The sequence below is a fragment of the Sciurus carolinensis genome, chromosome 11, assembly GCF_902686445.1.
Source record: "Sciurus carolinensis chromosome 11, mSciCar1.2, whole genome shotgun sequence".
Taxonomy (NCBI): domain Eukaryota; kingdom Metazoa; phylum Chordata; class Mammalia; order Rodentia; family Sciuridae; genus Sciurus; species Sciurus carolinensis.
Window position 1 is genome coordinate 101,066,283 of NC_062223.1, and position 15,630 is coordinate 101,081,912.

At 33.2% G+C, this 15,630-nt stretch overlaps 1 protein-coding gene across 1 annotated transcript in view; it reads left to right on the forward strand.

Annotated features, from left to right (window-relative positions):
* The window catches only part of Cntn5 (contactin 5), a 1,239,665-nt gene extending 1,229,313 nt beyond the window's left edge, over positions 1 to 10,352 (forward strand). The window contains exons 25-26 of the mRNA XM_047518061.1: positions 3,623 to 3,791; positions 7,524 to 10,352. Of these exons, the coding sequence (XP_047374017.1) occupies positions 3,623 to 3,791; positions 7,524 to 7,624 (270 nt within the window). The 3' untranslated portion in view covers positions 7,625 to 10,352. The remainder of the gene's footprint in view (positions 1 to 3,622; positions 3,792 to 7,523) is intronic.
* The last annotated feature ends 5,278 nt before the right edge of the window (positions 10,353 to 15,630 follow it).

A 15,630-nucleotide genomic window follows, 5' to 3' on the forward strand; every position in this document is an offset into this window, starting at 1 on the left:
AGAGTAGAGGGAAATCAGGCCCAGCATTTTCTAATTATTATAGGATCCATCAACATAGTTTCAGTTGCTTATGCAACTTATAAATGAAGGCCTTCTAGACTCCTGAGATGTGTGCACACTTAGACCAATGTATTTCACACCCTATAGAATTTGGAAACCCACCCCTATATTTCTCCATTTCCTTAGGGATCTTCTAAGTCTACGGTCACCTCTGAATTCCTGTATTTTACAACTCTTCTTCCATCTTATATCAATCCCAAATTTGAGAGTCAGTGTTTGCTGTGTTTCCACAAATTAAAAAGACATATAGAATAATTTAAATCAGATCATGGGTACATGAGTTTCAGTGTACCATCTGCAGTTGACTATGCTTGATTTAAAAAAAAAAAAAACTTTATTACAAAAAATAAGAAACAAAAATGACTCAGATAATGTCAAGTGCGTATATGAAGGAGTCTGTGGAAATGTTGCTGAGACAACATTTTTTGTGTGGAGATGGAAACACCAAACAAGAATCTGAAACTTGCTCTTAAGTCTTAAATATTCTTTCAGCCACCCTATAGCCAGTGACTTCTCCATGGTACTGTGCTACCCAGTTTCTATTCATCCACTTTTGATTTGCCCTGCTTCAGTCTGCCTTGTTGCCACTGGGGCTCTGGGTTCCTGGCCCTCAATGAAGAGCAGTTGTTCTCATCAGCTATTCCCAAGATGCTCAGTTGAAGGCCTTCACCTATTAAGGATCCTTTTGCCTTAATGTAATCCTTTCTTCTTGAGGGCACTTATAACCAGCAAAAATTTATTGTTATATTTCTGGTGCATTCTTCTCAATATTGTTGTCATTCAGACAAAAAAATCACTTACAGATCATGCCTTTAAGAACAGCAATTCCAATTAAATTTTTGTCTCAGATTATCTCTTTGAATAACCCCATGCTCTTAGCTTTTTGAACAAATTTGAAAATAGTCTGGACATTAGACAATTTTCTTTATGCAAAACTATAACTGTCACCATACCTTCCAATCTATAGATGTCCAGATTCTCAAAGATCCCCTTAACCTCCTTACTATCAGTAACTCTTTTTGACATGTCTTAATTCTTTCATCTTATATTTCTTATCCTCATTTGTTTTTCCTAAAATAGGAATTTAAAATGAGCCAAGATTCTCTAAAAGCACCAAAATTGAACCATTAATTTAACTTTTCAATTAATAAACCTACCTATTGACACACAGCGCTCCATTTTCATGGATGTATTGGTAAAAGCCACATTTAATTTCAAACTCCTTTTGTGACCATTAACTAATTTTATTTTTGCTGCCTCCACCTTTTGTTCTTAAATCTCAACCGATCCACAAATTCTTCTTCAACTTTGTATTTTACAGCAACATTAGATATGCATTGCTGGCTTCATTTTTCTTTGTCATAAAAATTGTAATTTATTGAACCATAATAACAGTGTCCTCTAAAACAGTTACTCCCCTGCCAATCCTCACCAATCTACATACTTTCCCATCCTCATAAATTTGATTTATAATTACCTCATGCAGATGATCAAATTCAATTCATTACAGTGCTATAGTCAAAATTGGAAGCATAAATTCTGATATATTTGTCATTTTAAAATCTAAAAATACTGTTATAGACATCCTCCAGGAAGTGTTCTTGATTCCTCAAATCTAAGAATTCACTCTGTCCACTGTCATGGCACCATACACGTTTCCTATTGTAGTATATACCACACTTCGTTGAATTGCTTCAATCTCCAAATATTAGATTGTTAAGTGCCATGAGGGCAGGAGGCATGGTCTTGCTTTTAAAAATCTCCAGTATACAACTATGTGCTTGGCCTCCATGAGATGCCCAATATATGGTTGGTGCGATTCCACTGAGGCATGACATCCTTCCCAAAAACTATTTCAGTAGCTGTAACTATACAATATGTTATACTTTCATAGAGAATTCACTCCCTTCCATAGACCTTGAGGTAAATTTCAATCCATAAAAGATGAAGGAAGTATATATGACTAAAACACAGAGAGGAGGATTGAGTAAAGAGATTCAATAAAAGAAAATATTGCTTTCCTAAAGTTTATTTTCTTGTGTGTAAGTTAATTCAAACTCAAAACACATTAACACATTTCCCTAAGAATATATTTCTCTTTCTTTTTGCCGGGGAGGGGTACTGGTGCTTGACCACTGAGACACATTTTGGGCCTTTTTTTTTTTTTTTTTTTTGAGATAGGGCCTTACTGAGTTGGTGAGGTTGGCTTTGAACTTGCAATTCTCCTTCCTCAGCCTCCCAAGCTGCTGGGATTACAGGCATGCTTTACCACACCTGGCTAGGAATAGCTTTTTCTTATTAAGCTTACATGCACCAGATCCTGTGCTAAGTATGTTTGCACCTTCTCATTTCATTCTCCTAACAAATCCATAAATTAGGCAGCACTATTTTTACCAGCCAGGAGAGGAAATTCAGATTCCTGGTTGGAATTTATCTTGCCAAGGTGTAGGAGATTACTTTTGTTTTACTTTATTTTGAAGGAAATTGTTTTGCATAACTAAAAAGCCATTTCTATTTCCATTATGCAAATCAATCATATTTTAATTCCAATAACTATGAAAATGCATAAAAACAATGAAAATGAATAAAAATGCATTTAAACATTCTTAACTGCTCTTTGACTACTATACTCCAAAAATTATATTGGACTATTATTAGAGGCAAAAGCACAAGAATAGCACAATATAGTAAAATAGCTCTAAAGTGATCATCAAAATACTTTCTAACAAAATTTTTGCTCTAACTAGACACATGATCTTATATGAACTACCTGAACTCACCTATGGCATTACTTTTGTAATACGTCAACACAGGATAACGCTGTGTCCTGATCTATAGTTCTGTTTGCCATGCATGCATCTGCATAGCACTATTAGCAGATGTCAAAAAAAAAAACCTTCAACTTTGCCACCCAGTATTATCCTAATGCCAGTTCACCAAAAAGCAAACCCTCATTGAAATAAATATTAATACAATTTTAACTTTTCAATCATCTCCTTAATTCTTAATGATTTATTAACATGTTGAAGTTTTCACTCTTTTCAAGCAGTTTAAAAACAAAAACTTCTATATCTCCCTCAGGATACTATTCATTTCAATAACCAGGTATGAAAGATTTTTTCATGGTGTACCTCCTCACTACCTCCTTCTCCAGTCTCATTTTTCACTATCTACATGTATCTTCTCTCCATTCCATACCCCAATGCCATGGTTCTTATCAATTAAGTGTATTTTTAATCTTATCACTGTCTGGAATTCTCCAACTGGTAAATTCTATTCATTTCCAAATACTGAGCTCAGGCATCACCTCCTCTGAAAAGGATTTCCTAAAAGCCCTAGACAGAATTAAACTCTTTCCCTAGACAGAATTAAACTCTTTCTTTACTTCCATAGCTCCCTAAGTATACTTTCATTGCAGTGCATAACACACGTATTACATTTGCTTACACATGGAAACAGTTAGTGCCTTGTGCTTAGCTCAGAATGTGATGTACAGTAGGTAGTAAACATTTGTAATCCTCAACTGAATGTCAAATGTTTAAACCTCTGTTACTACTAACAGGTTTTTTATAGGCAAGAGGGTCATAGCAACAGTCAAGTCATTGAAACGCAGAAACCTCAAGCAGTAGTACCACTCCCTGATGCTGGAGTCTATATTATTGAAGTCCGAGCATACAGTGAAGGAGGGGATGGAACAGCTAGCTCCCAAATCAGGGTACCATCATATTCAGGTAAGTTTTAACCTAACAGACTTAAGTTGGTGGCCACTTCCAATGCAAGATGATAAAAATCTCATCAAAACTGAATGATGGATTGTTCAGAGATTTTTTTTGGAGATTTCTTTTCTTTGATTTCTAAATCATCCTCCAGTTCATATGAACCATGGCAATTTGCTCTCAATTGCAGAATTTCTACAAATCTAGAAAGCAGTTGATACTTTTAGCAGAATGGACTTATTTAAGAGATTCTCTTTTCAAACCTGGTCTCAAGTAGTATGTAGCTGGCCAAATTGACTATTAGAATATTGCTTTTAAAGTGATACTGCACCCATTTGATGTACCGACTTCTCTATTATCTTAATAGTCCTTTTTGTTAGATAGTTTAAAGGGAATACTTTTAAAATAAAAATTTGATGTTTGATTTCTAAACAAATTATAATAACTATGGGTTCAATAAAATTTATAAGCATGTTAATTTCTTGTTTTCTGAGCCTTTGCTATATTTCATGCATAAAAATTTTTATATACATATTATTCAATCTTAGTAACAATCATATGAGAGAGGTGGCATTTTTCCTGTTTTACAGAGAAAATTTAAGTAACTTGCCCATGATCCCACTGTTGCTAACTAACAGAGCCAGAATTGAAACCTAGGTAGTTTATCTTGCATATCTACCACCCCAATCATTATTGTTCTAGTGATAAAAAAACTAAAGAGAGATTTTGTAAATTTAGAAGAAACCATTTTGTCAAAGTAGCCAAAAAAGGAAGAATATTTAATTAGATATGCAAATCTCTAATTAAGAAAGTATTAGGCGATTTTTCATTAAAACACTGTATAAACTGTGTTCACTTAATTAATGGTTAATTATGAGCATTATTTTTGGGGAAATCATTTCCACAGAGAATGATCAACATAAAAGGAAGTTTGTGTTATCTTCTAAGGCAACTTGAAATCAGACCAAAGGCATTGCTTATGTTACTTTTTGATATCACAAAATGAAATGGATGACAAATACAATGGAGAAAAGAATGACACCAGACTGTGAGGAAAATGTAATATTTAATACATTCCAAATCCCTGCATAAAAAATACAAAATGAGTTAAAGAACATTATTGGGATAATTGATAAAATTTGACTATCTGTATATTAGGAAAGATTAAAACAACACCAATTTTTTTTTTAGAAACTACACTGTTGTGATATAAGAAATGGTCTTATTCTTTAGGAACAATACATTGAAGTATTTAGGGGAAAGGGTATATCATTTCTATTTCAAATAAGGAAAAATATATTTTAAAAGAAAATTAAACATGAAGATAGCATGTCAACAATGAAGGGATCTAGGCGAAATTTGGTGAAAAGATAAATATATGATGTGGGAAATCTGACATTTTCAGAAATACAAGTGGGAAGTTAAATATATTGTGGTCATACAAAAACTTAATACACTTTATGATTCCTTTATAAAAGTGCAGTTTCAACAGCAAGAATGGTAATGTCTCTGTGCTGATTAATTCACAATTGAACTGTTCAGATGAGGGTGCTGAATTTTCAAGAGCACCTTGAAAGGCAAGATATATTTTTCACTTTTCAAAAAAAAAAATAACAGCTCTTCTCATTTTAGAAGTGTCAAATTTTAACACAATGAGCATTTATTAAGGCCTCAGAATGTTCTTGGCACCATGCTAGGTGTTTTCCATATATTACTTTATCCTTCCAATTAGAAATAATATCATTCTATGATTCTAGAAGGTTCCTTTCAATTCTAATGCAATCATATTTTATAGCATCCTCTGAATAAGTTCAGTCCCAAGTTTGGAAGTACTTATAAAGACCTTAACTTACACATTTATTTTAATTATCACTTCTATTCTATGAGAGGAAATGGCAACTTTAATGGTTTAGTTAATAATATCTTGGCCAGTGTATCCATTTCCTGAGTTTCAATAACATGAAATCTCATAGTGTTATCTACTTTAGACCAATAAAACCTGAGCAATGATTAGTTTCTTTCATATATTCCAAAAACCAAATGCCTAAGAAATTGAATGACTTGTCCAAGTGAAATAGCTAGTTAGTTTTACAGTTGGGGCTAGAACTTAATCCAATATTGTTGTTGCTATGTGTGAAGAGGGTTTTTTTTTTTTTCATTTGTATTGTTTGCTCTACTAAAATGATATCTTGGTTGTATGGAGTTCATTTAGAATTTGAGGTGTAGACCCTACTTACCATTCTGAAAGTGAGAAGTATTTGTAAGAATGTCATGTAAGTTGGTTTAACAAGGAGATAGTCACTTTCAAATATATAGAAAAGACTTTTTCATTTTCTCTTTAGCATGTACATAACAGTACAGTAAGGCTTTGTCATCTTCCCTTACAACTTACTTGTGACTATGCATTTCATAATAAACTCATATTATACAAGTTGACCTGTATCTAACATTCTCCAACATTTTAATAGGTTTTATTATTGCATTAGTTATACAAATTTTCAAAGAAATGAAGAGTTGCCAATTTTGTGTGTGTGTATATGTGTGTTTTACCAATTTTATAATTTTTAACCTCTTAAGTAGGCATATGGAAAATAAGTTTAGTATAACTGTAACAAAAATCACCTTCATGATCCCATTACATTCAATTCAGTCAGAGGAGAGAAATTGACAGAAGAGTCCAAAAACTAGGTGGAATATTTTATCCTTAAGGTCATAACCAAAGCTGTTTAGGAGAGACAACACATTAGGGCATCACAGATATACAAATCTGTAGCTCAGGGACTTTAAGCAAGTTCTACCATCTTTCAAAATACTAGTTCTCTCAAGTACAACAAGAAGATACACAATGGTATTTACTGAAGAGGTTTGTTGTAAAGATCAAATAATATAATATGTGTAAAGGACTTAATACAGTGCTTGGAACATAGTGAGTATTCATTAAATATCAATCATAATGAGGGCTGGGGAGATAGCTCAGTCGGTAGAGTGCTTGCCTTGCATGCACAAGGCCCTGGGTTCGATCCCCAGCACCGCAAAAAAAAAAAAAAAAAAAAAAAAAAAATCATAATGATATTTTAGAATACTTCTGGCTCAAAGAAACATTCCTGAAGGTAGCATCTAAAAATCATTCTCAATTAGTGGCCATGTGGAGCTATTGGAGCTACTTCAGATTAATCAACTCAGATCAGTTAGTTTAATTCAATTAAGTACATCTAATGTTTTGGTCTCAAGAAGTTGTCTCCAGAGCATAAGTAAGATTGATGAAATACTGACCTTTACCAAATTTGGCATGAGGATCTAGAATTGGAGCCTAATCAATTGAAATAATCAAAGACCCATAAATAAATGTCATTAAATTTTAAAAATTAACAGAAGTAATTAAATTATGAGTTCATGTTGCTTCATACTTTTGCTAATTATTTTTGCTCCATTTTCTGAAGTGTGTTCTATAAAAATTACTTCACTTTCCATATCTGGAACCTGGAATGATTTCCATCAGCACATCATTAGTGGAGATTACACTAAATCTTCTGGTTAGCATGACTTAGATTTTCCAACACAGGGTTGCATAAATGCTTCTGCTCTCCTTGCAGCTTTGGGAACCTCAGACCATGTCTTATTTCCTAAGTATGAAGAACACTAAATGGACAGATACTAAACTCTTTCATCCTACATTCTAACAACACTTGCCTTGCCCAAACAAGACCACAATAATTTGCTTCATTTGATGCTTTTCTTTTTTCACAGGTGGGAAAATCACAAGCGCTCAGTCAACCCTGCACACTATCTCCACATCATCATCAGTAACGTTGCTCTTGGCATTGATGATTCCTTCAACTTCCTGGTGAAAGCTGCTGACTTAATTGATTTTCTTTGCTTTAGCTTGAGAACAGCAGTGAATAGAGTGTAGTTAAGTGGACACCAGGATCCTGAGATAAGCTTTAAAAACTTGGGACTACACATGGTGCACTTACAGAAGGTCGGGAGGAAAATATTACTTATCCATCAGGTTTCTCTTTGGTTTTTGTAAATGAAAAGGACAGTTCTTGGTCCAATAAAAATATGCAGATTGTATGTAATGAATTTTTGTAAGCAAAGGTAATTTCTGTCGAATGTATTCTGAATTTTTTTAATATGTTGGAATTTGATTTTATATCTGATGACTCTGAGTATGTGCCATCCATTTGTTAAGTGGTCACTAGCAGGTTTGTTTTAAAAACATACAAAACTGAGAAGGAAAAGTTTATTTAGACTCTGCGTCGTGTTTTATATTTTCCTTTCAGCTGACTATTCCAATTGCCAAACCAGCAGGAGATTTGAAATACTTCAGTTATGTGGCCCATTATAAGATATTCAAAAATTTTCTCAAAAATTGTATGATTGCATAGTGAAATAGCAAGATTTGTCAATATGCTAATTCTATATGCACCCCTAGAACCAGATATTAGAGTAGGGAATAAGCCATTAATAAAAGTACAAGGTAAATAAAAAGTAAGTCCGAATGAATTTATTGTTTTCCATCAAGCACTATGTTATCAAACGGCAAATATTGTAAATGTTTATTTTTATTAATAAAATAGTTAAAGTCACAAAGTATATAATGACTAAAAACTGCAGACAATTGTATGATGCCACAGGTGCTAACAAAATTATAACAAATATGACCTACTGTCAAAGCAAATTTTGAATTAAGTCCAATGCTTGCTTCTAATTGCAAATAATTTTAAGGACAATGAAAGTTTGTTGTGGAAATAATTATTCAGGCATAGAGTCTGTGGATTAAAATGATTCAAGCATAGCAAATAAATATTTTTAGACAGTTCCATGCCACTTATAAAATCTTACCAACTACTAATATAAAGAAGATCTATTGAATAAGTTGATTTTTAAAAAATTAATCTGTGGGAACATGGCATCAGTATAGGGACTCTGCTCCTCTCTCCAGCCATATACTGCTTGATGTTGTTGCTTGGGAGGCGATTACAATTTGTTATTTTGAGAATTCAACTTGAACCTAAGTGATCCTAGATAGTTATTGGAAAACTAGGTGAAATTTTTCTACTTCATGAATCATGAAGAAGTTCTAGAAAATATGAGGATGTGCCAGAATTAGCATTACATTCATGAAGGTACCTGAAAAGATTCATTGCAACCTCATTTTCCAAAAAAGAACTTAGAGAAGCTAGTCTTATGGGTGGTATAATATGAGGACAAAAGGCAGTTTACCTTTGTTTTCCTTTATGTAAACCTATCAACTCTATTTGCATCTTCAACAAATAAACATAACAATATTGAGTTTAAATTGCTGGTTAACCACTGAAATATCAGAGGAACGATTAGGGATTCTGTCCTGAATAACCTAAAAATTAGTTTTAGAGGAACAGCATAACTATATATTTCAAATACTCATTATGTTTAGAGATTATGTTCACGACACTCCTAAACAAACAAGAAGTAATTTAAAATACTATTTATGTCAACAGATTATTATAGTAAATACTGCAAATGGTGAATACTTAAACTTTTGAATAACAACAATAAGTGGCCTTTCTTTAATGCCTCCTTTGCAGTGGGAAAGTCTCAGCTTTGCAAATAGAAGGATGCTAACTCTGACTGGCAAAATGTGAGCTCTCCCAAGTACAATGTAATTTATGAGAATTAATTGTGCAGCTGAAAAAAATGAAGGATATTTTTAGATTGGAAATAATTTTTAAAATATTTGATAAATCAAAGCATTTTCTTCATTTTTCATAATATTCTATAATAGATTCAGTGAAGGACTTCAAGAATCAAGTTTTAACTAAAAACTTATAAAGCAAAGCCCAGTAAAATATGTTGATATATTACTAAAATTAACCAAAATCTCCAGGTACAATGATACAATCCTGACATCCCAGTGATCTGGGAGGCTGAGGCAGGAGGATGGTAAGTTCGAGGCCAGTTTCAGCAATTTAGTGAGACCCTAAGCAACTTAGGGAGACCCTGTCTCAAAATTTAAAAATAAAGGCTGGGGATGTAGATCAGTAGCAAAGCACTCCCGAGTTCAATCTCCAGTACCAAAATAAAATCAATCAATATTTCCAAATAGCTGATGGATGGTACATATCTGCCAGAATATTTACATATAGAATGTCAGTGTTGTATTCTTACAGGAATCGGATATGGGATGTTTTTACTCAACATGCACAAAATATGTATTTTGCCTCATAAACCTATTTAGAAAACAGGATTTCAATGTTTATGTATTACATATTTGTTACTTTGTAGAATGCAGACAGCATTCCTTATCAAGGTACATTATTTTTCAGCTACAGTACTAAGTAAGCTTTTTCCTGGAGGGTATAGTAAACACACAGTCTTAAATCACTAAAGAGACTGTATTTTTGTATAATGTCAATTGAACTATGAAGAAAACAACACTCCCCATAATTAAAATTTCATGAAAGCAAATGTTTTACATACCCAACTAAAGGTACTGTGGACTCCATGTCAAACCGTTAAATATACTGTATACAATCTGTATATATACTATATATAATGGTATATAACATGTGGAAGGCACAGTCAGATAATAGTTCTGTGTACTGTTCTTGTAACATTAGATCTTTTTAATAAATAATTCTGTTTTTATTGACTTTTATCTTCTCTCCTGTCAACTCTATAACTCACTTCAAGCAGAGTGCAGAATGCTCCTGGCAGAGTTTCGCACTGAACATGTAGATCATTGTGAGATTTCTGCATGTTGTTATGACTTTAGATTCAAAACTCTCCGTAGACATCCATGGCAGCTAAAACTTGAAAATTTGAAGCTATGACAAAGAATAAAATGAGCAAAGAAACAAGTACAGATGGGATTAGTTCAGGGTTTAACTCATGATTTATTTCTTCTCAGGAAAGGAGTCTTCATTAAATCAATTTTGCAGACAGTTTGTTTAAAAAAATGCATACTCTGCTTTTTTATGTTAGGAACAGTCAATTCCAGTCTGTCTCAGGTACAACTCTAATTGACAGCTACTCACTCTTTTGTTTCCCCTTAGTACCATGTGTACATCTCTATTATCCCAGCAGTCACATGATCACACAGTTATTTGTTTATAAATACTTTTCTCTACTATCCAGGCTCTGGGATCATACAGGAGAGACAATGTTGTATTTATTTTGGGCTCTCTGTCACCAGTGCCCTGGAAGTACCTAGTATACGTCAAGTGAACAATAAATTGGACATAATGTTGGCCTTAAATTTTCCCATTGAACAGGCTTCTCAAATCAAGGTGATCACCGTACATATTCGAAAGCCCACATCTCCAAGTTCCTACTCAGTAGGTCAGACATAAGGGAACCTTAATTTTTTTAAGTTTTTCCAATTGGAAAATGATACAGCACTACTGAAGAAACTTTGGCAATATCTAGCAAGATTTTATTATGGATTTACTCTTTGATGGAAATGTCCCACATTCAGTAATTTATCTCTAAAACAGACTAGCAAAAATGTGCCAATGAATAACCAAGACGTTAAAGGAATAAACAAGGTAGAGAAGAGTGAATGTATACCCCCTTTGTGTAAGAAGTAGGAAAACTACAAACATTCATATTTGGTAATATTCTCAAGAACAAATAATGGAAGAAATAAACTGAATTCTAATAAAGATGGTTACTCACTGAGGAGGACGAGAATGAGATATGCAACCAAACACTCTGAGTGTACTTATTTCACAGTTTTAATTTGGACCTATATACATGTTTATGTTAGTGAAAAAGTTAAAACTAAGCAAACTATAGAAATTGAGAATAAATAGGGGGGGATGATGAACACAAATACATATCAACCAAATAGCTGGAAGTTAAATTTTTTCCTTATAAAAGAATTATAAGAACATAGGTAAATATTTCAAATTTGTAAATGAACAACAATCCCTAATGGGTCACAGTCCAAGGACAATATACACCTACAGACAGACAGACACACACACACACACACACACAAAATCTTAAATTATATCTGTTGGTCTTCTTATGGGTGGCATAACTGGAAAGATTATTTTTAACTATCCAAATATAAATATATAAATGTTAAAAGTATTGAAAGAGCAAAATTTCAAGATGGGAGGAGATACAAATATACTTAAGCTAAATATATTCTTGTAACTTTTTAGAAATGCCAGTATTGATTCATAATTTATTTAACCTTTTTCTTAAAAATACCTCTTTTTTAGCTTTGTCCAGTAGAAAAGTTTAGAAAAATAATGAATATTCTTAATGCACAAATAACAAAAAGAATGCATATACAGTGCACAAATTGTGGTCTCCATCTCCATGGACCACTATAAGGAATCAGGACTCTCTTGGAGAAATGACAATTTAAAGTTTAAGACAGAAAATATGCAAGATGAACTTGGAACTTTTTATTTCATCTATTAAAGACCACTGTGGTCATGACAAACAAACAAACAAACAAACAAAATAGGTGACTTAAAGACCTCCCTCTGGCAAAGCTTGAGCTCAAAAAGAACAATGGCTACAATGGATTGAAACACTGACTATCCAAAAGTCACACACTCATACTGCTATAGGCACACAAATCATTGGTTATCTTTGTTGAACACAGGAATCATCCTTCTAAGAATTCTTATGAGAAAGAATTAAGAATTTATCCATCCTTTCCTTTAAGAATTGTGCTCCATGATAACCAAATATTTGATAAAAGCAAAGCTCCATATTAGAGAAGAATCACAACTAATAAATTCAAAACTAATAATAGAATTTTTTAAAAGTCATCCAGGCAAAGATTATCAGGTATTCTAACCACCAGTTAAAAATGACTGAAGAACAGCATTTAGTAATGATATCAGGATGCCACTGTCTGAACCTGTTAATTCTAACATCACTGAAAATCATAGAGACATTAGGTCCAAACTGATACGATGGAAGAGGATGTATACACAGAACTACACCTTTAATATTCTTTTTAAAAATTCTGATAAACAGTACAAAAACTTTTACTGTGGTTTTGCAAGAAATGCTTGAGGGGAAAAAAAGAACATCTTAAATAATACCATAAAGAAGGAACCAGAATATGCTGAATATGGGATATTCTACAGGACCAAAGACCTAGTTTCTCCCACAAATAAATGAGATGCAGATGTAAAATGAGGAACTGTTAAATCACTACAGCAGACTAAAGAGGAATAGCAAAACACAACATGTGGAACTTCTTGTGGTCCTGATTTGAACATCAGTTCAGAAATTTTGAAAATGGACATTATTATGTGGAGAAAAAGGAATTGTAGCAGTACCAAAGGATTTTTAAAATTCCATAGCAGGTAAATGTACTGATGTACAAGTAAAATGATATAATTCTAGAATTTGCCTTATTTTCAATATTTGAATACTTGAATATTTTCAAGTAAAATAAACAATTTAGGGAACATACTATATAAAGCAAGAATACCAAGATGCTCATAATCATTGAAGTTGAGTGATGGATTAGTGCACATCATTATTCTATTCTCCATATTTGTGTAAATTAATATTTTCCATAATAAAAAGGCAATGGCATCTTGCTTTAGATTCCTTGGCAGAAATATCCATCTATGAAATGTCACTAAACATTTTAATAGGGAACAAAGATGTATCTGTGTGTCTTATTCTTTAGCACTTTTGATGAAATACTGGATCATTGTCCCTCAAGATAACATTTTATAAAACAGAGGCTTACACCCAATAAAATATTTAATTTTCTTTGCTTTTAACAAAAGAAAATTTGTTCCCAGAAATTATAACATTCCACCTTGATATTTTTTTTCAATGCTTATGTAACAGTAATAACACTGAGTAGGATCTTTGCGAAATATATATTTTAATGATTTATAATTACATAAGAAATTTTTATATCATACTAAATTATATAGGTGAAAATAAGATTCACTAAATAACTGGTTCTTCCTGCCACACAAAATTGAACTGTAGTTTTAAGAAATAATCAATCATTGCTTGCATTACCATTGCCACTTGACCTCAATGCCAGAGTACAGTAAAAGAAGTTAGTAACTCATGTTTTGTCAACAGGTAACTCAGTTGCAGCATGACACTGACAAATATTCAGAGATAGCCAATTTCCTATCTTTATTGCTTCATCTGATTTCTAATTTTAATGAAACCCTTGCCAGTTACCAGAAAAATCCCACATCTGGCCAAACATCTGGATCCCCTCATCAGTGATCTCTGTGGCAAGTTATTCACTAACCTCTAACAGGAACCAATAACTGCTTAAGTGAACATGTCACAATAGTTTAGAAATATTCCACTGACCATCATTACCTTGTGCAGAAACTGACTCACCAAACCTGTTTCCTCCTCTCCCTGGGAATGAAACTAAACCACCTTTCAGTCACTCTTGGACTTAGGTATGAACAAGTGCTTGCGTCCTCACTAATGGAAAGTGATAAAAGTGACACATGCTATCTACCAGTAGCCTAATACAACCTTGAATTTAATTTCTGTAAATAATGTCTTTTTACTAAAAGATGGTCCTGTCAAATTATTCTAAAAACAAAAGGAAAAAAAATTGAAGAAAGATCTGGGAGTTAAAATTTGTTTTTAATATCAGACTCATCTTGTGTACCTCTCCAGACTCCATTGGTTTCACATTCTTGCTAGTCTCTGAGAAGTGTGTTCCACCTCATCTCCACCATATTCATGTCCTTCAGATCCACTCAATTCCACAACATAGGAACAAACAATACCTTGACCTGGAGTACTAGGAACTGCCCTTTGGCTGCTGCTCTAACAATCAGGCTAACTAGGAGTACTTTTAGGGATTTTGTCCCTCTCATGACTTCTGCACTCAGTCAATATGTCACAAAGCAGGGCATAAGATCTGGCTACCCAAAGAGCTCCTCAAGGTATTGAATGATGCAGAACAGAAGCACACAAAGCTAGTTCTTTGGTGGGGAACAATGACCACTGGGAAATAGAAGATAATGAAGCCAGAAATAAAAATTTGCTCTCTTGTTTTCTCCAACACTTGGTTTCTTCATGCAGTCTATCTGGAGATGTTCCATATGACCATGCACATGTATGATCCCATAAAAGTTTGCCAAATATCAATGGAAACTGAGTACTCATCATCTTATCTTATTTCCCATTCTTTCCTGTCTCACTTCCTTTTTCCTTCACTCATGCTGCCCTGAGAATTCTCCAAAATATGTTCTCTAGGGAACCTGGGCCGAAACAGTCCCTGTTATCCATTAAAGGCAACCATGGCTCCTGAGAGAAATAGTTGATACAAAGTCTAGGTAAAGAACTTATAAGAATATGCTGCTTCAGCTAGTAGTGCCAGAAAGCAAAGAAACTGAATAAACAGAATCATGACATAAGATCCATCTAGAAGTGTTTCCAGTAGCACATGAAGAATAAGAGATTTAGCAAATCCTTTTTCAATCCCTAATGCAACACTTATTAAGGAAATATTTATTAATGGTTGCTAACAAGTAACATTACAAGAATGACTGATGCAGAATCTGAACCTCCTAATTTTAGCATCACTAAGAGTGAGAAAACCACATATAGACAACCAGATGTAATAAAATTTGAAGTACTAAAACATTCCTGATTAAAAAATTTCCTGAGTTTAACCACCTTCTATGTATATTAGTTGCAAAAACATACAAAACAGGGGATAGAAAAAATATGAGATTATGAAGAAGTAACTGGTCAAATTCAAATAAGGGACATCCTTTAAGATAGATAATGACAGTTTATTTTATGAGAACAAGGGTTAGGAGCAATAATAGAAGTGGAGCTCCTCTTTAAAAGAAACTTAAGTAATAATCTTCAAAGAGTCTAATTAAAATAA